The 25,414-nt window shown below is 42.9% G+C and overlaps 1 protein-coding gene across 1 annotated transcript in view; it reads right to left on the reverse strand.

Moving 5' to 3' along the window:
• The window catches only part of LOC124172799, a 175,997-nt gene that overhangs the window by 117,255 nt on the left and 33,328 nt on the right, over positions 1 to 25,414 (reverse strand). The window contains exons 3-5 of the mRNA XM_046552283.1: positions 17,806 to 18,120; positions 13,434 to 13,721; positions 4,426 to 5,629 (exon numbers count right to left, since the gene is read on the reverse strand). Coding sequence (XP_046408239.1) covers positions 4,426 to 5,629; positions 13,434 to 13,721; positions 17,806 to 18,120 — 1,807 coding nt within the window. The remainder of the gene's footprint in view (positions 1 to 4,425; positions 5,630 to 13,433; positions 13,722 to 17,805; positions 18,121 to 25,414) is intronic.

Genomic DNA, 25,414 nt, shown 5'->3' on the forward strand with positions numbered 1-25,414 from the left:
AAATCAGTCTGCACGGAATGTGTTAAGCCTATAATTACAACCTGGCTAATTCCAACACATGGTTTCTATTCTCCCTCCCTTACCTCATGGTGAAATTGAACACAGCTGTCGGTTACCTCCCTCTAAATACCATACCAGAGATAATACGGAGCACAAGGCACTAGGCAGTGGCACAAGTATGGGGAAGGATGAGGGGATAGATCCCCCCAAAGCCTTAGAGAAATGAAAAAAAATTAAAACAATTGTCTAGTTTTGATATACAGCAACTGTATCTGCTTAAAGTTAAATTTTAAGTGCCAAAATGATGCAAAATATATTTACTGTTATGCCATTTTTTTAATTTTCCAGGAATCCTTGTTGCCTCGGAGGGGGAGGGGGACGCTGCCCCCGCCAGGTACTACCATCCCCCCAAAGCATATTCTTAGTTACACCACTGGCACCCGGGATATTCCTAACTAACATTTTTCCAGTGCTTTGATCACTTCTTCCAAGTGAACAATCTAAATAACCACGCAACTGCCATCAGTGATGAATGAACAACAATAGATTAAGAGCCTGGAAAAATCTCCCCTCTTTATAATGTTTACGAGCTAAAAAAGAATTTTCCCATGAAATTTTAGCAGTAGTTGATTGAATCCACCGGCTATTGCCTCTCTGCAGGCATTCTTCCGTGAATTCAGCACCGGGCGCTTCGACTAACAATCCAAGTGATTTGTCATCACAGAATTATTTACTTTTGTAAGAGGCGGCTGCCGTCTTCCTTACCTCAGTTCCTTTCCCATACAAGCTCAGCGATAAGTCCTTTCCTTTCGGCTCCCACGATTCCCCCACCACCCAACTCGACAGGAAGTGCTGCATGGCCACAATAGAAATACAGACTGGAGAGCAGATAATTGAGTACTGTATTTCTCTGAATATAAGCCCCCTCTGAATATAGTCCACCCCCTAATTTTAAGGCCTCAGTGATGGGAAAAAATTTTGAAAATGTGTTTGAATATAGTCCCCTCTTTACTTTTTCCAAGGGCATTTTTGGAAATAAAAGGGGGGACCATATTCAGATAAATATGGTAATTCTTTCATGTTTGTTACTCCACATATGATGCTGGAACATCAAATATTCAGGGTTCCCACACAAACTAAATTATAAAATTTACGGTTTTTTCCAGGTTTTCACGGTCCAAATTTCGTCAAATTCATGGTCTGTTGATGTGCCATTTTAGGCAAAAATATTGATGACGTTAGAATCACCGGCCGCAAGTAAAGCCTGAATCACACGATCATTTTTTTTCGTCGCGAAAGTTATCTCTATCGAGATCACTTTTCCCGTCGCAAAAAGCAATCGCTCTAGTGATCATTTTTCTGAATCACACGGTCACTCCCGCCGTCGCTTTTCGCATAATTTCCAATATCACAGCTCGTTGTTATGGGACCCACATCACGAAAATATATATCGAGTTTGTTTATTTACGTCGTTCCCACAATTGTCAAACGTTGCGCTGCAATCGCTCCATGAGGGAATGCCGGCGACGATCATTTTGCGCAGTGATCGCGATAGTGATCACTTTCGCGACGAAAAAAAATGATCGTGTGATTCAGGCTTAAGCTAAAAATTTATCAACCGCGACAGACGCCGTGAATGAAAGTGCTCTATCTCATGAGGTCACCTATCCTTAGCAGAATTCAGGTCCGACTAAAGGTTGTGACTGGGAAAGTGGAGGGAGCAGGGTGGCAGGTAAGTGAAGTAGTGTCAGATTTTTCGCCAAAGTTAATGAGCACTTTGTTTACCGGTCTTCCAATCACAGGCTCAAGATCAATGTGTCGTCATGGCACGCTGACTAATAATTTAGCAAATTTGCAAATTTAGATGGGTTTCGGGGGATAAAACCCCCCCAGAGCTCAGAAATTTTTTAAAGTTCAACCCATTTTACTAAAATTCATTAATATTACCTACATAGTTTTGTAAGGATTTATAAAATATCCCTCAGAAAGTCGTGAAACTCACTATTTATCCAATTTTTTTCTCTGGGAGTGCATCCGCACCTTCCGATTACCCTGGAAGGTATGCCATACCCCCAGACACCAACGTATAAGTTTTGCCTAATACCCCTCCAAGCCTTAATTCCTAGCTGCACCTCTGGTCTTTTACACCATTATATTTATGTGTTTAAACAAAAATTCATGCATTAGTGAACATGTATTTGTTATTTAATAATAACAGAAAGCAAGTGCTATCGCATGATTATCATGATTCGAGAAAAAAACGGTGTGATCTGAGATAATTTTACAGTCACTTAAAATGATTATGATATTTGGATACCTTTTTTCTTATTTACTCTTAGGTATGCTCTCATCTGGAACAAAATGGCCACAACTAATACACGTGAAAATTACAACATAATAAAGGTGTACAAGAAAAAAAATACGGGTGAAACATTTATCTCTCAACATGTCATTCCATGTACGAAATTGCGGCTGGATTAATCAGGGTTCCCACTCTAACTACATTATAAAATTCACGGTTTTTTCTTGGTTTTCACGGTATAAACGTCATCAAATTCACGGTTTGTAGATAAGGCATTTTGGGCAGAAATATTGATCACGTAGCAATCATCGGCCGCAGGTTAACTAAAAATGTAACAAACGCAACGAATGTCTTGAATGCAAACGCAGCAATGAAAGTGCTATCTCTCATGACGTCACCTATCGTTAGCAAAATCCATGTCCGGCTAAAAGGGTGTGAGTGGGAAAATGGAGAGAGCAGGGTGGTAGGGAAGTGAAGAAGTGCCTGATTTTTTGCCAGGGTTAACGTCTTCCAATCGCAGGCTTAAGGTCAATGTACTGTCATGGCACACACGGACCAATTAATAGTTGCGCTTTCGAATACACGTGTGCAGAAAAATGCGTGGACAGTATCTGCATGTGACTCGGCCTTGAAACATGATCCAAATATCGATTTTTCTTTAATTACGTCTATCGTAGTTCTACAATCATGTTTGAGAGATTTCTAAGGTTAATTGACAAAATTCACCGCTTTTTCCAGGTTTTTTCACGGCAGAAGAAATTCACGGCTTATTCACGGTTTTAAGGTTTTCACGGTTGAGTGGGAACCATGGATTCTCATTTATAATGCCAACTGTGCTGTTAATTAACACGTTACGTACTGGGGTATTGAAATTCCTAGGAATGCCGATTCTGGGTGGAGGTGTTGTGATTGGAAATATGTGCCTATTAGGGCGTAATGCCTTTGGTTTAAACATGGTTAAAAAGCTAATGTTTAGAATATCACTTTACCCAATCAAACGTTATGATGTATCAATTCATTATGATTAACAAACAACAACTGAAAACGTACTAATGAATACATATTGTACTCTTTAAAATTGTTTAGGTTGACGCGCCTAAATGATGAGAATCTTCGTCATCTGTCCGGAGTGTTCAGGAAAAAAATGACGAGAATTCTCGCCATCCGTACGCAACGTGTTAAGGTTTTCACGGTTGAGTGGGAACCCTGTTAATGGTTGTCTCCGTACCATTTTCGCAGGTAGGAAGGCCATCTCGGGGGCGTCTCCTTGGTAGGATTGGTGGATGTTTAACAAGATAAAGAGGTTCACTACAAAGAGGTTTGCCAATAAATTTACAAGTAAAAGCACAGCAGGAACAAGTGACTTTGTACGCAGTCACCCACACGGCTGCAAAGTTAAATACAACAAGGGATGAAGTTTGCCATGAAAAAACATTTGACTTAGCTGGGATTCGAACCCAGACGTCCCGATTGCCGGTCAGGCGTGCTAACCAGTTCCACCACCAAGTCATTTTCTCAGAGCGAACTTCGGGATGGGTTTTACCTGTAAATGTACATGTAAATCTGACGGGACCGTAGGGGTGGTATGAAGTATGGAGGTTTACGATGTAAAGAGATTCACTACATAGAGGTTTTACTGTAAAAAGAAGAGAAAGGTGTAAGGATGTGCAAGTAGCACTTTATGATCTCGAGTCGAGTATTGAGTCGAGTTAAAAATTATCGAGTCGAGTACGATAATTTCTGGACCAGGCAATACAACAATGCTTGCTCCAATATATTCCCATTTTTCTAATCAAATTATGAATTTTATATTCAACATGCTTAGCTTGATGTAAAAAGGAGAAGATAATGAGGAACGTTGAGGGTAATTGTGTCAGAAGTAGGAGATAAATGAAAAGTTATGCGTCTTAAACAGTTCCATAGGCACCACTGTAACGAATTAACCTCTCGTATTGTGTTGACAATTTAAGTATTGTATTTATCCACACCGTTGGGGGGGTATGAAGTAAGGAGGTTTATGATGCAAAGTGTTCACTTCATAGAGGTTTTATTGTACTTATTGTAAGTGATTTCATTACGTAAAATTATTAGAAGGAGTTCATTCAATGGGGGCTTATGAATACCTTGAGGTGCCCTTAAGGTTGTCCGGTTGACTCCGTCCGGCTGACATCTTTGCAGGCACAACCGATATCCAATTCGGCACCAGCTTCTGAGCTTCCGTCAACGAATCCTCCCTCGCAGCCTCCGCCTCCCTCTCATCCTCCCACTCCGGTTTGAAATCCACCTCAACCACAATCTCTTCCACGTCTTCGGCGTGCCGCGGCATGTAGTCCGGCCTTGGAAGCAAGTCCCTCTCCGTGCCGTGGTGGTAGTAAAACCCACCAGAGCCTCTAGGCCTTCCCCTCCCTCGGGATCTGCCCCTCGGACGACCCCTCCCCCTGTACCGCATGCCGCTGCTGTAATATCCCATCCCCGGCACCAACATGTTCGCCCCCGGATGGTAGGGGACCATCTGAGCTGCATAGCCCGGCATGGGAGGCATGGCGGCGGCAGGGTTTGGGAGGTATGGGTACTGCGGCACGCCAGTCGGATAGTACCCAGCCGTACTAGGTATCTGGCTTTGAACCATGCTCTCTATCTGGGCGAGGGAGGAGTTCTGAATGCCAGCCATCGATGCCTCTGGATTGGACTGCACAGAACCCTCCCCCCTCTGCTGCGGCCTGTTCACTTCAGCATCGGCACCCATCGCCTTCCTCTCCTGCATCGAACCGTAATAGGAAAGGACCTCGTCGATTGACATGGACTTCCGCGGCTGCTGAGAACCAAGAGGGCTCACCATGGTACCCTCCGGAACGTTTCGCCCTTCAGAGAGTTGAGCCTGTGCCGTGTGGTACACGGTATAATCCGGCATTACCTCCCCCATGTACTGCCTCCCCCTTCCGGCTGACTGCAGGGCCATTTTCGGTGGTCTTCCGCGGCGCCTCAGGCATGGCTTTGAAAGCCCCTCCCTGAGCAGGGGATATCGACTCGCAAAGCTTTCCGTGAGCCGCCTCTCCGGGCTCAAATACTGCTCCCTCTGCAACTCGTACGCCCTCCTGTTCGGGTCCATCACGGGCTCGATCGTGACCTCGTCTCGCCCCGATGCAATCTCCTTCATTCTGAATCCATTGCCGTTTCGTGCCGGAGACGGGGTGGCATCCGTCGACTTCGGGGCGCGCATCTCGATCGAGAGGCCTCGTGCCCTCATCTCGTTGGGGACCCCAGCACGCTCCATCATGTTGGCGGGTTCCACGACGGCCTGCTTCTTCTCGCATGGAACGTGAGCGCCTGCAAGGGGAAAGGTAGCAAACTCTTAGATCATTGTAAAATTTTAGGTTCCCCGGCGTACAGATTGAAGAAAAATTTCTCGGGATTCCCACCGGGTGTCATATTGGGTTAATTCTCCCAACGTTTCTCCCAATGGCTAAGTCTGCCATCGTCTTCAGGGGTTCACTTGTAATGGTACTTCTTACGGTGGTATAATGGTACTTCTTATAGTACTGTAAGAAGTACCATTACAAGTGAACCCCTGAAGACAATGGCAGACTTAGCCATTGGGAGAAACGTTGGGAGAATTAACCCAATATGACACCCGATGGGAATCCCGAGAAATTTTTCTTCTTACATCATTCATTAAAATACCATATTTGTCAGATTACAAGAGTGGAAGATCAATTCTGGAGGTAATAAGAACTCAAATGACTGTTTTCAGAAGTGAAATAATTATGCAAGAATTGCCATGAGAAAAAATTCCCCTGGACCAGGAATCGAACCACGGACCTTTGGCTTTCCGGGCCACTGCGCAGACCACTACGCTATCCAGGTTCTTTAATTCTCATGGCAATTATTATTATTTTTTATAATATCAGACCATAATGACCACAAAGAAATAATTATTTTTATAGTATCAGACCATACCTACGTATGCACAAACACATTTAAGTTAATTAATGTGTATGAGAGAGGTTTATTTCAAAAAAGAGATGTGTAGGAGGGAACTGGGCTGTAATTAGTTTATTTGATTTTTTTGTCTTAGGAACTCTAATAACTGTTTTCTGAGGTGAAATAATTATTTTATAACTTCATTGTCAGACCACAAGTACGTGTGTAAAAATGTAAGTTAATGAATGTGTATGAGAGATTTCTTTTCTCTAAAACATGATGTCTACGTGGGAATTGGAGTAAGTTATTCGTTTGTTTGATTTTTTTTGTCTTAATACGTGCGTGAGATGGCGAGAACATAATTTTTGGAAGGTATATAAGAACTTCAATGACAGGATGAAAGCTTCTCGGGTTTCCAACCGGGTCAGGGTCTGCATGGTGTAGGCCGACGTTTTATTGGGAGACTTTCCCAACATCCTCAGGGCTGATGATGCCGATGTTGCGGTGTTCCGATATTTATACCCTCTTCCTTCACCTAGGTGGTCTCTGATTGGTCCGGGATTTTTCCTCCTTCCTCGTCCTATTTAATGCCAGGTTCCAAGCGCTACTAAGCTGCAGTCCTCGATCTCTATTGATATTGTTGGGGTGAAGACGGATCTCCACGGCTTCTTCAGTTATACGGTCCCAATAGCCCCGTGTTCTTCCAAGTTGGGCAGTTTCTTCCCAGTGGATATTGTGATTTTCCTGGACACAGTGTTCAGCAATGGCCGATTTTTCAAACTGTCCGAGTCGGAGGTGGCCTCGTCTCAATGGTCCTCTCCGTCTCTCCAATATACACTTTACCACATTCGCATGGAATGCGGTAAATGCCGGCTGTCTTGAGACCAATAGAGTCCTTAGCTCGGACTAACTGATCCCGGAGTTTGCCAGGAGGAAGGTGAATGCTGCGAATATTGTGTTTAGCAAGAATCCTTGCTATCTTCCCCGAGACCGTGGAGACGTATGGCAGTATGGTATGTATGGTATCGGCATCATCAGCCCTGAGGATGTTGGGAAAGTCTCCCAACGAAACGTCGGCCTACACCATGCAGACCCTGACCCGGTTGGAAACCCGAGAAGCTTTCATCCACGCTATTCACCGGGAAAAGCTCAGATTCTTCAACTTCAATGACAGTTTTCAGAGGTAAAACGATTATTTTATTGCCTCAGACCATGTTTTTTGCATACAATGATTGGTTTGGGGCCCTGACCAATGTTGGAATGTGGATGATAAATCATAGATGTACCGTAAATGTCTGAATATAGTCCCCCCTTTTTTCGAAAAATGCCCAAGGTAAAAGTAAAGGGGGGGACTATATTCAAACGCATTTTTTTAACTTTTCCCGAAGCTGAAGCTTCAAAATTAGGGTGGGGGGACTATATTAGGAGAAATACGGTAATTTCCGTAAATCAAACAATCTATTGGTATTGAAGACTATTCGAGTTCTCCATCGGGTAATCTCCTTCATGGCTGCCGATGTTTCGGGGTACGAGTCGTACTCCATCTTCAGGGCTGGGTGTGAACCTCAGGCCTCAGGCCTCACACTAGGCCCTGAAGATGGAGTACCACTCGTACCCTGAAACGTCGGCAGACATGAAGAAGAATAATTTAAAGTACACCGGGACTAGCCGCAGTGATAACTTTTTACGGGAGTCACCCGCAATGCACAATCGTGCGGAAGATCCACAGAGAAAAAATCATTCGCCTTCACCGGGATTCGAACCCGGATCCCCCGATTTCCGGTCGAGTGCTTTAGCCAGTTAAGCTACCAAGGCGTCATTCTTCCCTGTGGATATTTTCGGACACTACCGGACAAGGTGTTGTTGCTGGACTGCTGAGCATATGATGCCACAAGCAGTCCAAATCGTGCGCACAGCGCCACGGCCGGAGAGCAGGCCCGGACATAGAACACAAGGGGTGTTCACTCTAGACTATTTTAAAGTACACCAGGACTAGCCGCGGTGATAACTTTTTACGGGAGTCACCCGCAATGCACAATCGTGCGAAAGATCCACAGAGAAAAAATCATTCGCCTTGACCGGGATTCCGGGTTCGAATTCCGGTCAAGGCGAATAATTTTTTCTCTGTGGATCTTTCGCATGAAGGAGAATACCCGGTGGAGAACCCAAACAGCCTTCACTACCAGCATACGCCGGGAAAGCATCCGATCTTTTTTCAAACAAACTATTCTTACTTACGCACATGGTCTATTATTTTAGATTGCTTTTTGGAATCATTAAGAGCTTTCTACTCCCGACCACGATCTTTTTCGCGGTGATAACGTGATAGTACTCATATTCCTACTGCTTCACGTAATACATCATTTCCAAAAACCACCCACCGGTGGCTGCAAGGTCACGGATTCAGAAAAGTGGTTTCCACGAATGCTGCGAAACCACTGCGCGACGTCAGAAAATACACTGACAGGCACCTCTGAGTGGTCGCGTCTTGCACAAGTTGCCTGGGATGCAACTGCTGCGGGAGGCGGATCAGTAACCACTGCACCCAATCCTGCACCGAGATGTTTGAAAAGGAGGAGCAATGTCTTTCATTTTCTTTGATGAAGGAAACTACCCTATACAGTAGACTCTCGTTATTACGAAGTTCACGGGACCTAAAACCGGGAGGTTCGTAATAACGAAGTTCGTATGAACGTTTCTTTTAGGAATCATCGAAAAAAACCGTACATGATAAACGCGGTTAAATTACGCGGAAATATTTATAAATAGGAAAATTCGTTTCAATTTCTCAACAGAAGAAAGCGGCATGACGCAATCGAGGGTTGATATCTTTCCGAATACAGTAAGTTCGATATATGAACTTGATGCGTTCCAACACCTTTTTCCTAAGTTGAAAAACCTACGGTCCAGCCGCCGAGAGTTGTCCTATGACAGGCAGAATGGTCTGGAACGGGGCAGCGTTGCCAGGTAAGAAAGGGAAACATCTACAAAGAGCTCCGTGAAGAAAGGAGCCGGAAGGGACGACGAGTGTGAAGGACCCAGTGGAAGAATCACTTGTTTTGGAGATTCGAAGATGTGGCACGTTTTGGTGGATCAGACAAATTTTGGTGCTTTGACAACGTTGTATCAGTATGCGATGGTGCGAGGTGCGTTTGAGAGACAGCGATTGGCTATAAACCGTGCTGGCGCAGGGTTATCCGCTCCTCCTATTGTGCCGTCATCGGGAAACTCTCGCCGGCCGGACTGTATGCAAGGCGTCAAGGAGTACGGTTATCCTGCAGAATGCAACACTGCATAAATGGGGGCTAACTAACTGTTGAGACGAATTGATCTAGCTGGGCGTGGAACGCAGCCGGAGCCGAAAAAAATGCTCTCCGCGGAAGAACGTGCGAAACGCCGAACAGTTCCCAACTTCACACCGGATTCAACGATACCATCTTCAGATTATGCCTAGAGTGCGAGTTCCTCTACGCCGATCCGCGTAGTAATGGCTAAATCAAAAGCTGCCAAATTCGAAATTTTTGCATGCTGGTATCTGTGAGAGTTCGTAAATCGAATGTGCATAGGAAGAGGGCTAACTGTGCATCAAATTTACGAGCTGTCATGAGTCCGTCACCATGATTCCCCAGGAATGAAGCTTATTATGTGATGTTACGTTTATGGAGAAGAAGTAACCATAATTGACGCTCTTCGTCACAGTACACGAGGAGAACTTAAACGTGGCGCGATTATTAAACTTTGGGGAAGTGAATATCCACCTAAATACTATTGCTTATCCGTGGGACTTCGTAATAAAGTTCATTTTGTAACCGCCGGGACCGGGACTGAGGTTCGTAATTTCGTAAAAACGAAAATTTCGTAATAACGTTTCTTTTCCTAAAGCTTGGATAGGCGTTTTCGTCGGGACCAACGATTTGCTTCGTAAAAACGAGGACTTCGTAATAACGTTCTTCGTATTAACGAGAGTCTACTGTAATGCTTACTTAAGAAAAACTACATTAAAATCTCATTATCAAAAAGTTTGCGGGACCAAAAAACCAGAGGTTCGTAATTACGAACTTTGTAACGGCGTTTCTTTTAGGAATCATCGCAAAAAAAAAAAAAAAAAAAAACTTGCCAAAATTCCTTGCCTCTTCAATCTCCCGCACTTATAGTTGCACAGGGGATTAGCTTTAGAGTCATTTGCTTGATGTAAGCAATTAAATTATGAACAAAAGAAGTAAATCCTCGATGTACGAACAAACATTGACAACTTTTTCTTGAGTTGATAAACCCATGCAAGGCAACGAAAACTGTGGTTATCCTGCAGAATGCAACACTGCATTACATCTTGGCATCGATGGTGACGAGCTAATCTAGCTGCGCCTGCGACACGGCTGGAACTGAACAAAATTAGCTGTCCACGGGAAGAACGTGCAAAATACTGTATAATCGCTCGTAAGGAATGCACATTTTCCCCAGAAATTGCTGCCAAAAATGGGTGTGGGTCTCTTACACAAACTTCTTATCTTCCCCCCCTCCCCTTCACCGGTCGCAAGTCCAAGGGGAACTGAGTGGCCTTGGTTTTCAGAGTGAGTCAGTCATATGAAATTGTTGCTAACGGCTTCCGGGTGCAGCTGCGTGTTGCACTTTGTCTTGCAAGCTTTCGCATCTGTTACAGGGTGCATCATCAGGCTATGAATGAAATTACAAAATTGGTTGTCAATTAATGTACTCATCAAAGTTCCCCCATCCACCGGAGTAGTGAGGGAGGAGGGAGCGAAGGGAGGAGAACAAGCCAGTGGCCTATGCCACCATCCCATACGTCGCGGGAACGTCTGAGAGAATTTCTCGCGTGCTGAGTAAAGCAGGCATTGTGACGCGGCACAGAGCACTAAAGAAGATGATCGACGTGTTTCCTTCCGTTAAGGACCGACTCCATCCCCTCAACGTGGAAGGCATTTATACAATCCCATGCTCATGCAGGAAATCCTACGTTGGGTAGACAGGCTGCTCCATGATTTCCCGTATTAAAGAACATAAACGGGCGATATTACATCGTGACACCGAGAAGTCTGCATTAGCGGAGCATGCTTACTCGGAAGATGGGCATCGAATTTTAATCGACAGGACGCAGGTGTTAGCCAAAGAGAAATTTTATCATCGACGACCGACTAATTTGGGAGGCTATTGAGATTGAGGAATGCCCCCAGAATTTCCAGAATTTCAACAGAGTAGACGGCGTCAAACTCAGCCAGACCTTGAAAACAATTTTCCGAAAGAAGAAACGGCGAATATGTAACCAACAGGGTTATTCACTAGACATGAAGAAGAGGCCGCTCGCCGCTCAAGGACAGGGCTGAGAGTTCTGCTGATGTCAGCACCGCTCTCCTTCCTCAATACTCTGGTGGATGGGGGAGGTTGGACGAGTATATTAATTGACAACCAATTCCGTAATTTCATTCATTGCCTGATGATGCGCCCTGTAACGGACGCGAAAACTTGTGTGGCAGGCAGGGGAGTTTCTCCCTTAGTAACATACTTTAAAAATGCTCCTGTTTGCTTTTCTTACTTGTAAGCATCGTGCCGTCACATTGGTACCCCAGAGGTGAACATGGAAAACATCGTGCTGGGTATTTCCCTCCGGAGGGCACGCTAAATTTACTGCCACAGAGTATTTTCATAGGTACAGGCCTGAGGATGGCGTGGAGCATCAAAACCATGGTAGTTTACTAGTAACAAATTCTGTGGAAAAACAAAGTTTAATTTTTCACTCAAAATTGTTAAACTTTTAAAATATTTAAGTTGTTACCCTCAGTGGCGCAGTGAAGGGGGGTGTTTTGGGGGATAAAAGCCCCCCCAGAGCTGAGAGAACTTTTAAGTTCAATCCATTTTACTTAATTTGATTAATATGCATACAGAATAGTGTAAGGATTAATAAAAATATCCCTCAGAAAGCTATAAAACTCAACATTTTGAACCATTTATCTTAAAAATTTTCTGGGGGAGAGCCCCACATCACCCCCTTATCCTAGCGGGTATACTACACACCCCAGGTCTAGTTCAGCCTAAAACACCCCATGGTAGTTTACGAATAAAACTATTCCGTGGAAAAACAAAGTTTAATTTTTCATTCAAAATTGTTAAACTTTTAAATATTTAAGTTGTTACCCTCAGTGGCTTAGCAAGGGCAGGGGGGGGGGTTTTGGGGGATAAAAGCCCCCCCAGAGCTGAGAGAACTTTCGAGTTTAATCCATTTTACTTAATTTGATTAATATACATACAGAGTAGTGTAAGGATTAATAAACTATCCCTCAGAAAGCCATAAAACTCACCATTTTGAACCATTTATCTTAAAAATTTTCTGGGGGAGAGCCCCACACCACCCGCTTATCCTGGCGGGTATACCACCATGGTTCCCACTCAAACTAAATTATCAAATTCACGGTTTTTTCCAGGTTTTCACGGTCTATATTTCTCCAAATTCACGGTCTTTTGATAAGGCTTTTTAGGAAGAAATATTGATCAGGTAACAATTACCGGCCGCACTTTTAACTAAACTAAAAATTTAGCAATCGCGATAAACGCCGGGAATGCAAACGCAGCAAAGAAAGTTATTTTAGGTCTCCAATAGTCGCCAAAATTTAGAGCCAGCTAAATGTTGTTGTGGCTAAAGGTTGTGAGTGGGAAGTGAAGGGTGGCAGGGTAGTCAATTTTTCGCCAGGATTAATGAACACTTTAGCTACCGATCTTCCAATCACAGCCTTAAGGTTTGTGTGTCATCATGGCACACGGACCAATATTTGCGCTTCGAATATACGTGTGCAGATAAATAAGTGGACAGTGTCTGCGAATGACTGACCTTGAAATAATGATCAACGTATCGATTTTTCTTTTCATCAGTCAATCACAGACCTATAATCAAGTTTGAGAGGTTTTTAAGGTTTTACGACGAAATTCACGGCTATTTCCAGGTTTTTTCACGGCAGACGAAATTCACGGCTTATTCACGGTTTTAAGGTTTTCACGGTTGAGTGGGAACCCTGACCACACACCCCAGGTCTAGCTGCACCTAAAACACCCCCTAACCTTAATTCCTAGCTGCGCCCCTGGTTACCCTGAATAGTACAAAAATTATGAAAATCCGATGATCGTCAATTCAGCGCAATGGCACACATTTCTCTAAAACAGAAAAATTGGAGAACAAAGCCACTGACTAATCATGGAGTACCTGGCATTTCTTCGGCACCTCTCTTCACCCCTTGTGGTCTCGGTGCCATCTCCTCCCTTGGTGCAGGTCGGCTCCTAGGGGTCAGCGTGATCTCTCCATTGGTCAGGATGCCATGGCCTAGCATGCGGCTCAGAATGCCGCTCTCCACCTGCGCTGGGGACCTCTGCGCGGCCCTCTGCGGGGAAGACATCGCCTCCGACACTGGCCTCGGAGGTGTACTGTGGTTCCTCGCCTGCCTCTCGATTGCAACGTCGCCATTACGTCGCCCTGGAGACGACATCTCGTGTCCTGAGGGGAGAAACGGGAGAATGAATAAACCCTCGTAAGTGAACCCCACTTGAAGTGGCAGGGTTCCCGCTCTAACTACATAATACAGTGGAACCTCGTTAAAGCGAGTACGGGCTATAGCCAGACCCCCGCTATTACGAGAGATAGCCGATGCACCGTCAATTGATCCTATAATAAGCATGTTAAAAATTTCGTTTTTACGAGGCCCATTTGGTGTTGGCTCTCGCCATAGCGAGGGTTTCACCATCGGAAAAACTGACAACAAGACTCCTTAATCTCTGTAATTGCTAGCGATCTGTTAGAAATGAAGTTAATGGAGAGCTCAGTCTCAAATTTATGTGGTAAACTGTCGTTCGATAAAGAAGTAGTTAATTTTGGTGAAAATATTGTGGCATTAGCATTCGCGAATGCTTGATCTTCTTTTGTTCCTTGGGCGGCAAAAAGCAGTCGTCAGCATACCCGCACGTCCACGAGTTGCATGAATAGAAAGCATTTGATGAAACACACCATGGCCAAAAAAACACCAAACACGTCCAAGCGAGAAAATAAAAATAAAGGAGTAATATGAGGTATATTGGCTATTATTTGCACCACCTACGGTAAAGCGACAATTCGCTATAGCGAGTGTTTATTGGTGCACCGTAGGGTGTCGTTCTATCGAGGTTGCACTGTAATAATAATAATTTTTTATTTGTCCAAGGATTTGTTGCAAATGTACAAATATAGGACACGTCATAATTGTAGAGGAAAAAAAAGAAGAAAAATACAATGCTAAATTATTAAACATACAGTGAAACCTCTATTTTACACTTTTGAATGGACCACTTACAAAAAGTGCAAAATTGAGGATATTGTAAAATAGAGTATCATTTTCTAAAGGCGGTATTGTTTGGGACCTGATAAAAACGGTGCAAAATCAGGGAAAATGTATAATGGGGGAATGTAAAATCGAGGTTTCACTGTATATACATAATATAAGCAGAGGGCATGTCAGTGTTTGGACAACAGAAATTCTTTTATGGGATAAAACTGGTGATCCTGCAGAAACTTTTTCAGTTTTTCCTAGACAACTGATGACTTTTTCTCAAGCTTAATCTCATGTGGTAACCTGTTAAATATCTCTAAACCCATTGAGTTGGGTCCATGGGCAGTGTTATAAAATTCACAGTTTTTTTCAGGTTTTCACTGCATGAATGTCTTCAAATTCACGGTTTGTAGATAAGGCATTTTGGGCAGAAATAATGATCACGTAACAATCATCGGCCGGACATTAACTAAAAATGTAACAAACGCAACAGATGCCTTGAATGCAAATGCAGAAATGAAAGTGCTATCTAATATACTTATTCTTGTAAACCCTTATTCAAAGAACTGAATTTGTTAACAGTGCCTTGTATATATATATACCAACTATGTTTACTGATAAAAGAGAATATTAATGATTTACCAATTAATAATGATGTACATGAGCACCTAACTAGGTCTCATCGCCACATCCATGTTACCCTCCATAAAAAACGTATAACAGCAAAAAGTCCCATTGCAATGGGATCAAAAATATTTAATTTCCTTCCCAAAAGTATTAATTTGATTAATTCTAATAGGGAATTTAAATCTTCTTTAAAGAAATTTTTAATTAATAAGTGCTACTACAGGGTAAATGAATTTTTAAATGACAAATGAACTCTGACCATTTTTACATTTTTAAGTGTTATGTTGATTACTTTGACGTGTCTTATATCTATGTTGTATTCATAAGATCCTTGGACAAATAAAAAATTTATTATTATTATGACGTTACCTATCGTTAGCAAAATTCAGGTCCAGCTAAAAGGTGTGAGTGGGAAAATGGAGAGAGCAGGGTGGCAGGGAAGTGAAGAAGTGCCTGATATTTTTCCAGGGTCAATGTCTTCCAATCGCAAGCTTAAGGTCAATATGCTGTCATGGCACACGGACCAATTAATAATTGCGCTTCGAATACACGAGTGCAGAAAAATGTGTGGACAGTATCTGCACGTGACTCGGCCTTGAAACATGTGTGGTGGCCACGAATTTGGACACAATATTTTCGTCTAAAATTCGGTCACGGAAGTATTTACACCCACTCTAACGCATGAGGGAGGCAGAGGGGGAGGATGACTTGAGGCAAGGAAAGCGAAAGCAGAATACGGCAACAGAGATACACTTAGAGACTGCGGGAGAAGAGACAACTCAACAACATGGAGTTATTGTAACAAACACTCTACTTCCTTGGTTACTCCTATAGGTCAACTTGGGGGGGGGGGGGTAAGACCCAGGAGGTCAAGATTTTGGGTATAAAAACTCTCAAAATCTGAAGGAAGTCAGTTGGTGTTTGGGGAGTGACAACGCGTGAGTACCGCGAACGGTGGACAAGCAGTAATCTCCCGTATTCTCCGAGCTGTATTCCGAGACTCTGTCGGCCGAGGTATCTATTGCCTAGGGCGTAACCAGAATAGGAGAAGGCAAAAGAATTTACGACTCAGTCTGAGAGTCGCTGCCCTGCCGAAAAGTCAGCCGTCACTCCGCCTAATCGAGCATCACACGAGCTTCTCGAGGAGACCCAAAGGTAAAGTGCCTTTTCACTTTATTCACAAAGTGGAGTTTGAACCAATTCATTTCTTCCTGCACCCAAAGGCAAGAACCCACATGGCAAAGCCGGGTTCGACCCTCGGTCTCACGAGAGAGGCCGGGGCGGACGCTACACATGATCGAAATATCGATTTTTCTTTAATTACGTCTATCGTAGTTCTACAATCAAGTTTGAGAGATTTCTCAGGTTTTAGGCAAAAATTCACGGCTATTTCCAGGTTTTTTCACGGTAATGAATCACAGCGATTAAATTCCATATAAATATCACTTGACACTGTATTTTTAATTTCAATCTTAATGTACATTCACTTCAAGATGGCTCTCTGCCTAACAATCTCTTATTTATCTCTCATCACCATAGCATCAATTCAGCAAAAAGAGATCAAAACAAACATGCTCACAGACAAATAAAACACAACAAATGAACTCAAAAACATTAAACAAACTAAACACTTACAAAAGTGATTCCGGTCATAAAAACACCTGCAACAAAGCGGCTACTAGGTGGCAAAATTTAAAAGAGTTAAATCTGGATTGGGAGGCCTTCAAACGAGAATTCATTGCACGGTTTGATTCCGAAGGGGTGAAGAGTGCAGTGAAGAAGAAGCTATTCACAGACACACAACCTACAGGCATGCGGACGAGTGCTTTCATTATTCAAAAATATCAGCTCTTCAAGAGACTAAACCCAGAGGATCATGAAGATAAGGCAATGCACGATATAATCGAATTACTGCATGAAAAGATTAGGGCTTTAGTTAAAGTTTCGCAGCCCAAAACATTCGATGATCTTAGGAAAGTTGTCCGCCAACTTGAAGAGGAACACTAAGTCAAACCTTCAGGAGATTCTAGTGCAGTTAGGAAATGTTTCCAGTGTGGGAATTTTAAGAGTTTAAGAGATTTCTAAGGTAAAATGACAAAATTCACGGCTATTTCCAAGTTTTTTCACGGCAGAAGAAATTCACGGCTTATTCACGGTTTTAAGGTTTTCACGGTTGAGTGGGAACCATGGATTCTCATTTATAATGCCAACTGTACTGTTAATTAACACGTTACGTACTGGGGTATTGAAATTCCTAGGAATGCCGATTCTGGGTGGAGGTGTTGTGACTGGAAATATGTGCCTATTAGGGCGTAATGCCTTTGGTTTAAACATGGTTAAAAAGCTAATGTTTAGAATATAACTTTACCCAATCAAACGTTATGATGTATCAATTCATTATGATTAACAAACAACGACTGAAAACGTACTAATGAATACATATTGTACGCTTTAAAATTGTTTAGGTTGACGTGCCTAAATGATGAGAATCTTCGTCATCTGTCCATAGTGTTCAGGAAAAAAATGAAAAGAATTCTCGCCATCCGTACGCAACGTGTTAAGGTTTTCACGGTTGAGTGGGAACCTTGGATTCTCATTTATAGTGCCAACTGTACGTTACTTAATGCCACACTGCTTTCAATAAATACTCACCTCCTGAACCAGAATGAGGCCTCAGAGTGTCCACGGCAGCGCGGCTGATTATCACGCCATCACCGATCGAGATTTGGCCCCCAGACGGTGGTGACATGCCAACCCGTGCCCTGGCGTTGCTCGGATCCCCCAGTGCCGCAACGTGAGGTGGCAGGGAAGACGGATGTGGGTTCCCAGGATGCAACAGGCCCTCCCCATTGTGAGATCCCACCGGACGAGACGGTGGCGACCTCATGGGACTGCTCGGGGGACCCATAATGGGCGGTGGCATGGGGTGGGAAGCCGTCTTTTCCTTACTCGCTACATCACAGCCACCTATGAGAAGAAAGAGCAGATTTGAGCCACAGTACAATGAAGCTTGAACATAGTGGAAGGGCTACATATTAGCAATGCAAACACTGCAATTTATTTAAAAAATTACAGTAGATTCCGGTTAATGGGGACATATCGGGACTTGTGCACTCTGCCCCAATAAAGCGGCTGCCCCAATAGGGTGGTTTCCTATTATTTTTTTACTGCCTAAATCGAAAGATTATTACTCCTGGAGTACGTACTTCACGCTTTTAGATTTTTAAATGACGATATCTATTTTTCGCGATAAAATGAAAAGTGAAAATTTTCAAGCGCGCAATAATGCAACGCGTAAGTATGAATGCCGGGAAATCTCTCCTTGTGACGTATTTCTGGTTCCCGCTGCCGCCCTGTGACATGACCTTGAGGCGAGTTGAGCGCTGATACGACGCAGGCTGTTAGCGGGTAGCAGAGTACCCTGCTGGCTGGTAGCGCTTGGCTTAAATAAGGATTATTAATACCTTATTAAATGAAGAAAACTTTCCCACCTTAGCCAGTTTTAATAAGTGATTATTAAGACATGTTTCCCTGAGCTCTGCGCCTCATGCTTGCATTGGTAACCTCAGACGATGTATAACTCCTATCTTCTCGTATAGAAACTAGGTCCCTGTGACGTCACGTGGAGTGGCATCGCATGGGCGCCAATCTGGCCCTTTTCAAAAGAGGATAAAAATGGACCATTGCCGTTCGTCTAAACCGGTATTTCTAAAACGAAATAATTTGTATATTATGAATACAGTAATGGTGGGTAACGAATCGCAATCAATGCCTTTCGTTTTCTTTGATGAAGGAAACTACCCTATTAGGCGAACTAACCTATATATGGGCATAAGCAAACGCTGACATGATAGAAAGAAGACTAAAGAATGTTTATAATGCAACATAAGTTTATTAAACTATAAATTTGATTGATGAATCAGCGACTTTAGTTATTTTATTATCATTTTTAAGAGTTATAACAATTTAGTTTAAAATTTTTCACAGCCTCCGGCGACGATACTAAGTCCTATCCTATTACAGAAAAGTCCTATCCTCTTGCAGATAGTATAATAACAAGAGCTTTCAAAATAGGGCAAGAATAGGAACATTTGTGAAAAATAGGAGTAAATCAAAGAAGAAAAATATAAAAATTGTATTCTGAAAACCAAAAAATTTTAATTTCCTCGCGAGTATAGAGTCAATGTCACGACTCATGGCCCAATAAAGCGTCATGCTGTCCCAATTAAGCGGAGAATACTCTGGGATATTAAGGAATCTATTGGGTTCTGTTCTTCTAGATCTGCCCCAATTAAGTGGCTGCCCCAAGTAACCGGTGGACCCATTAAACGGAATCTACTGTACTACCAGTTTCCGCCGTCACGCCATTATCAAGTACATAAATGCCAACGAAAAATTTTGTGGGGATAGGTTTGTATATGCTATGGTGGTCTTTAGAGGGGGGGGGGTTCAGAGCTGAGAAACGTTAACCCTTACAAGGCCAGTGGGCCAATCTATAGGAGATATATGTGAAGAGTACCATGGGCCTGTCTATCCACTGGGTTTTTTTAGGCTCACTCCTTTGATTTTTTGAGCTTCGAGTAGCATTTGTCACTATTTTTTAATATTTGGGTCATTCCACATCAAATCACCCAGAAATTTTCAAAATGACACCCACCGACTTGGATTTTAATGAAATTTCTGTCACTAGCTAAAATCAGCTATCTAACGACACATGTAAAGTATTTCCCTCTCACCCACACAATTTGCAAGATATGAGGAGTCAAAGTTTGAGATGTTTACTCAGAAGTGGCTCTAGAGGGAGTCAAATTCCAGAGTGCAGGGTAAAAATTCATAACTCAAAAACCACTTAATATATTTGAATGAAATTTTGACCCCTTGTCAATCCAAGTACATAGCTTCCATAGTAATGTCTTTTATTCCCCTTGCATTGTTATGTTAGCCAAAATAATGTCAACAGTTGTTAATTAACCGATTTTTTTAGCTCAAAAACATTACTTCTTATTTTCAGAATTATCACCAAAAGGCAGAGCAGTTAACTCATCCAATTTTTTTTAACTTGAAGGTTAATATGTGCTCCAATACACTGTGAAATAAAAATGGTGGTGTTTTGACTGCCACTATGAGTATTTCAGGTTTTACTTCTTTTCTGCCTCCGTGAGAGGGATTTTGGGCACGTACTGTAAGGTAATAATTATAAGTGTATCCATAACTTCATGAGGATACATTTGAAAGAATGGTCAGTAAATCTAAGACCAAACATGTAGTCTAGTGAATGTGGCTCTTGTTCATACATTTTTTTTTAAGAACAATACTTGGCTTGTGGCAGCTGATGGGAAAAGAGTCCAAATGGCTCAGAAGTGTGAAATGATGCTCTTTTCCTGGAATTGACCCATTTTTCAAGTGTTTAGTTTCAAAACTATTAATTTAATAGTTTAATATATTTGAATGAAATTTTGACCCCTCGTCAATCCAAGTACTTCCATAGTAATGTCTTTTATTCCCCTTGCATTGTTATGTTAGCCAAAATGATGCAATCCAGAAACCAGGAAAACCAGAAATGCAGAATGTTTGAAAATAGGGTAGTTTCCTTCGTCAAAGAAAACGAAAGGCATTGATTGCGATTCCTTGCCCACCTTTAGTGTATTTATAATATATAAATTATTTGGTTTTAGAAATACCGGTTTAGACAAATGGCGATGGTCAATTTTATCCTCATTTGAAAAAGACCAGATTGGCACCCATGCGATTCCACTCCACGTGACGCCACAGATGCTATAGGAGTAGTTTTTAGGAGGAGTTTCACATCGTCTGAGATTACCAATGCATGCATAAGGCACAGAGCTCAGGGAGACATGTCTAAATAATCACCTATTAAAACTGCCTAGCTCGGAAAGTTTTCTGCGTTTGATAAGGTATTAATAATCCTTATTTAATCCAAGCACTACCAGCTAGCATGGTACTCTGCTACCTGCTAGCATCCTGCGTCGTATCAGAGCTCAGAGCCTCGCCCCAAGGTCACCTCACAAGGCGGGAGGGGGAACCAGAACGATGTCACATGGGCTTTTCCCAGCATTCATACTTAGCGTTTTCGCGCTCTTGAAAATTTTCACTTTTCATTTAATCGCAACAAATAGATGTCGTCATTTAAAAATCTAAAAGCGTGAAATACGTACTCCAGGAGTAATAATCTTTCGATTTAGGCAATAAAAAAATAATAGGAAACCACCCTATTGAAGCTTGAACATAGTGGAAGGTGTGGTGAGGACATGGTTGCCGCGTCGGCGTCACCCGACCCGCTGCGCTGTCTGAGGGTGGCTTAGAATAAAATATTGCAGGGGACATACACTCTTGCGAGGGACATACTATGTTGCATAGGCGACGGCCGACCCACCATCTCGCGGGGTGACCGGCAACAACTATCAGTGCCGCGTCACAGGACCGTTGTGTCCCGCCCGAAATGCAATCCATGCAGGGCCGGAACTTAGCCTTTCGTTTACAATGAAATAATAAAAGAAAAAATGAGGGACAGGAAACCAACTGCTGAAAATGGAAAGGAAGAAATGAAGGGGGTGGATATGAAAATCAGGACGGGAATTCCCGCCTTACCATGGCTTCCGCCGAACTCTGCACCCCGTGCGTCCAGTTCCTCGCCCGAGCTTCGGCGAGATAACGAAAAACCTTCCTCTTCGCCTTGACACAGGCGAACGAATGCTCTGGTGCAAGGCATGCACTATTATTTGTTGGCTTCTAAAGCCCTCTAAAGGCAAAGAGGAACAAAATAAACAAAAACCAAGGCAGGCGGGAAAAAAGAAGAAAGGGGAGAAATCCAACTTAAAAGAAAAGAAAAACATAAGGCTGTTCCGGCCCGAACAATCAGGGTATATAAACCCCTCGAGTCTCTCGCTCAGCCCTCTCTCAATCAGGGCCTTAAGGCTGGGACACAATCAACGCTAACGTGAGACGCGAGCCGTTAACGGGAAGTGGTAAAAATATGGCGGAAGGGAAAGCTTATGGAAGGGACACAACCACCGTTTACGGAGAGTAAGCAAAGGCGGGAGATGGGCAACTTTCATCTCTTCGCGTGTCTTGTACACGGAAAGCCAATCAATGTGATAGAGCATTGTTGGCACCCTGACTATAGCAGTTGTTGTTGTCGTGTGCAACGTGAGCTGAAGAGAAGTCAGTAAAGGTAAGCCATTACTTAATTTAATTTACATGCATACTATCCTCGTCGATTTCGAACATTCTTCAAAACTCTTCCTACACACAAACGAAAAGACTGAAGACCACAAACAAAACCACTGCGCGGGCGTTAGTCAATTTTCTTCCCAGCCACGGGAACGTCAATTGTGACCGCACGGCGGCGTTCCCCGTCTCACGTTCTCCCGGACCTCGTATACCATCTCACTTAGCGTTGATTGTGTCCCAGCCTTTAGAGTCAACCGATTCGGTTCGCCTGTGTCACCGCTGCCCAGCACAGACCGACGGCCGACCTGAGCTCTCCCCAGTGTCTCCTCATCCCGGATCGGCTCACCTGTGTCGCCACTAATGCCTGTTCTGCATGCTCAGATCAGCTCATCCCGCTTAGCTCAGCCAAATCGCTCAGCGGGAACCCATTCTTAACGAGAGGCTTCAGTTGACCCTTTGCCATCTGATGGCAATAACTGAAAGTCTAAGAACCAGGGTCCCCACTGTAACTAAACTATAAATTACACGATTTTTTCCAAGTTTTCACGATCTAAATTTTGCCTAATTCACGGTTTGTTTGATAAGCCATTTTAGGAAGAAATATTGATCACATAAAAATCACTGGCCCCACGTTAACTAAAAATATAGCAAACGTGATAAACGCCGGGGATGCAAAACGCAGCAATTATTTTTTATTATTATTATTATTATTATTATTTTTACTTTAACTCCGTAGGGATACAAGTTATCCATGGGTTTCGTCAAGATACAGAGAGACATAAAAGAATCACAAAACACAGCTTACAAATGTCAACCAAAAAAAAAAAATTTCTTGAACACTAATAACATTTATAAAATATCAAAGTGAAAGTGCTCTTATGACGTCGCCTATCGTTAGCAAAATTTAGGACCGGCTAAAGGTTGTGAGTGGGAAAATGGAGGGTGACAGGGAAGTGAAGAGGTGTCTGATTTCTCCCCACGGTTAATGATCACTGTGGTTAAAGGTCTTCGAATCGCAGGCTCAAGATCAATGAGTCATCATGATCATGGCACATGGGCCGATTAATAGTTGCACTTTCGAATATACGTGTGCAGATAAATGCATGGACAGTATGTGCAAGTGACTGACCTTGAAATATGATCGCCATATCGATTTTTCTTTTGAACGGTCAGTTGTAGTTCTAAAATCAATTTTGTGATGATTTTTAAGGTTTTATGACGAAATTCACGGCTATTTACAGGTTTTTTCACCGTAGACGAAATTCACGGCTTATTCACGGTTTTAAGGTTTTCACGGTTGAGTGGGAACTCTGTCAACACTGGTTCCACAGGCCATGAACCGGCAGAACCGAGAACCGGGAACTGGAACCGACCCACCTCTACTTCATACCAAATTGGATTGGCAGCTAGGAATTAATTCTGTGGGGGTTTATGTGCGACTAATACCGGGGTGTGTGGGGGTATGGAATACCCACCAGGATAATTGGTAGGTGCGAGATTAATAAATTGCGGAATTTTAAGATAAACGGTTCAAAATGGTGAGTTTTACGGCTTTTAGAGGAATGTTTAATTAATCCTTACACTATCCTATAAGTAATCCTAATCCAATTAAGTAAAATGGATTAAACTTGAATATTTCTCCGAGTTCTGAGGGGGTTTTAAACCCCAAAACCCCCCCCTCGCTGCGCCACTGTGTCCTTATGGCACAAGGCACCAATAATTGAACTTCGAATATACGTGTGGAGTAAATGTGTCTCCATGTGGCTCGGCCTAGAAACATGATTTAAATACCTTTTTTTCTTTTGATCTGTCAATTGTATTTCTTTTAAGGTTTTAAGGTTTTCACGGTTGAGTGGGAAGCCTGAAGAACACTTGAAAATCGGCGTGCGCTGAAGCATTTTATGGAAAAAGTTCAAGCAAAGCAGATAATTACCAGATTTATTTTGACACATCAGTGAATTCCCGAGTTTATATCTGAGGTACATCTACGGAAGGAGATGAATTTACAATAATTAAGATGATTTTTCATCTGCTAGGATGATAACGCATTGCTTCCTCAGGTTTTGTTATATGTAGGTTAAGTAGAGAATTTTGAAGTTTATACATTGAAAAAAATTCTAAATATATATTTGGTATATTATGACTCCGTTAATTAAATATTATAACTGTTTTGGATCGTCAATGGAATGGCTATGAAGGTGACCGCGAGAAGATGGCAAGAACGCTGGCGAGAAGGCGATGATGGTAAAGGCTTTCAAGTTTCTTGTTCACTGGGAATGTATTATAATATTCCAGTAAGGACGTTGGTCTCATCCACAATCCCATTTCAAGCATGCGCCGCTAACTTTGTCATTTCTGAGCTCAGTGAGGAGAACCACACTCAGAAGAAAACCGAACGAAACCAAATACATGAGCCATGTGAGAGAGGTGATGACAACAGCGCAGCATTTAACTTAAGCTGGGGGTCCCAGGCGAGATGATCCTACCCCCTCGGCTGAGCCCTGGCAACGTCTATACACGGTAAGATCAGCCGCCAGGACGGCTGATCCTAGGCGCTGAGCCGAGCGTGTAGAACAGGCATAACCAGCACAGACCGATGGCCGACTCGACCTGATAGGCCCAGCCCTCTGGGCTTGCAATGTGAGTGTGCCGCAATACTGTGCACTCATTATACAGTAGATTCCGGTTAATTGGGACATATCGGGACTTGTGCACTTTGCCCCAATTACGCTAACTATCCCGTATATGGGCATAAACAAACGTTGAAATGATAGAAAGAAGACTAATGAATTTTTATAATGCAACATAAGTTTATTAATCTATTAATTTGATTAACAAATCAGCGAGTTTAGTTAATTTAGTACAGTGGAACCTCGTTAAAGCGAGTACGGGCTATAGCGACACCCCCGCTATTACGAGATATAGCCGATGCACCGTCAATTGACCCTATAATGAGCGTGTTAAAAAATTCGTTTTTACGAGACCCTTTCGGTGTTGGCTCTCGCCATAGCGAGGGTTTCACCGCCGGAAGACTTTCATCAAGACTCCTTAACCTCTGTAATTGCTAGCG

This window comes from Ischnura elegans (genome assembly GCF_921293095.1).
Source record: "Ischnura elegans chromosome 13 unlocalized genomic scaffold, ioIscEleg1.1 SUPER_13_unloc_3, whole genome shotgun sequence".
Lineage (NCBI taxonomy): Eukaryota > Metazoa > Arthropoda > Insecta > Odonata > Coenagrionidae > Ischnura > Ischnura elegans.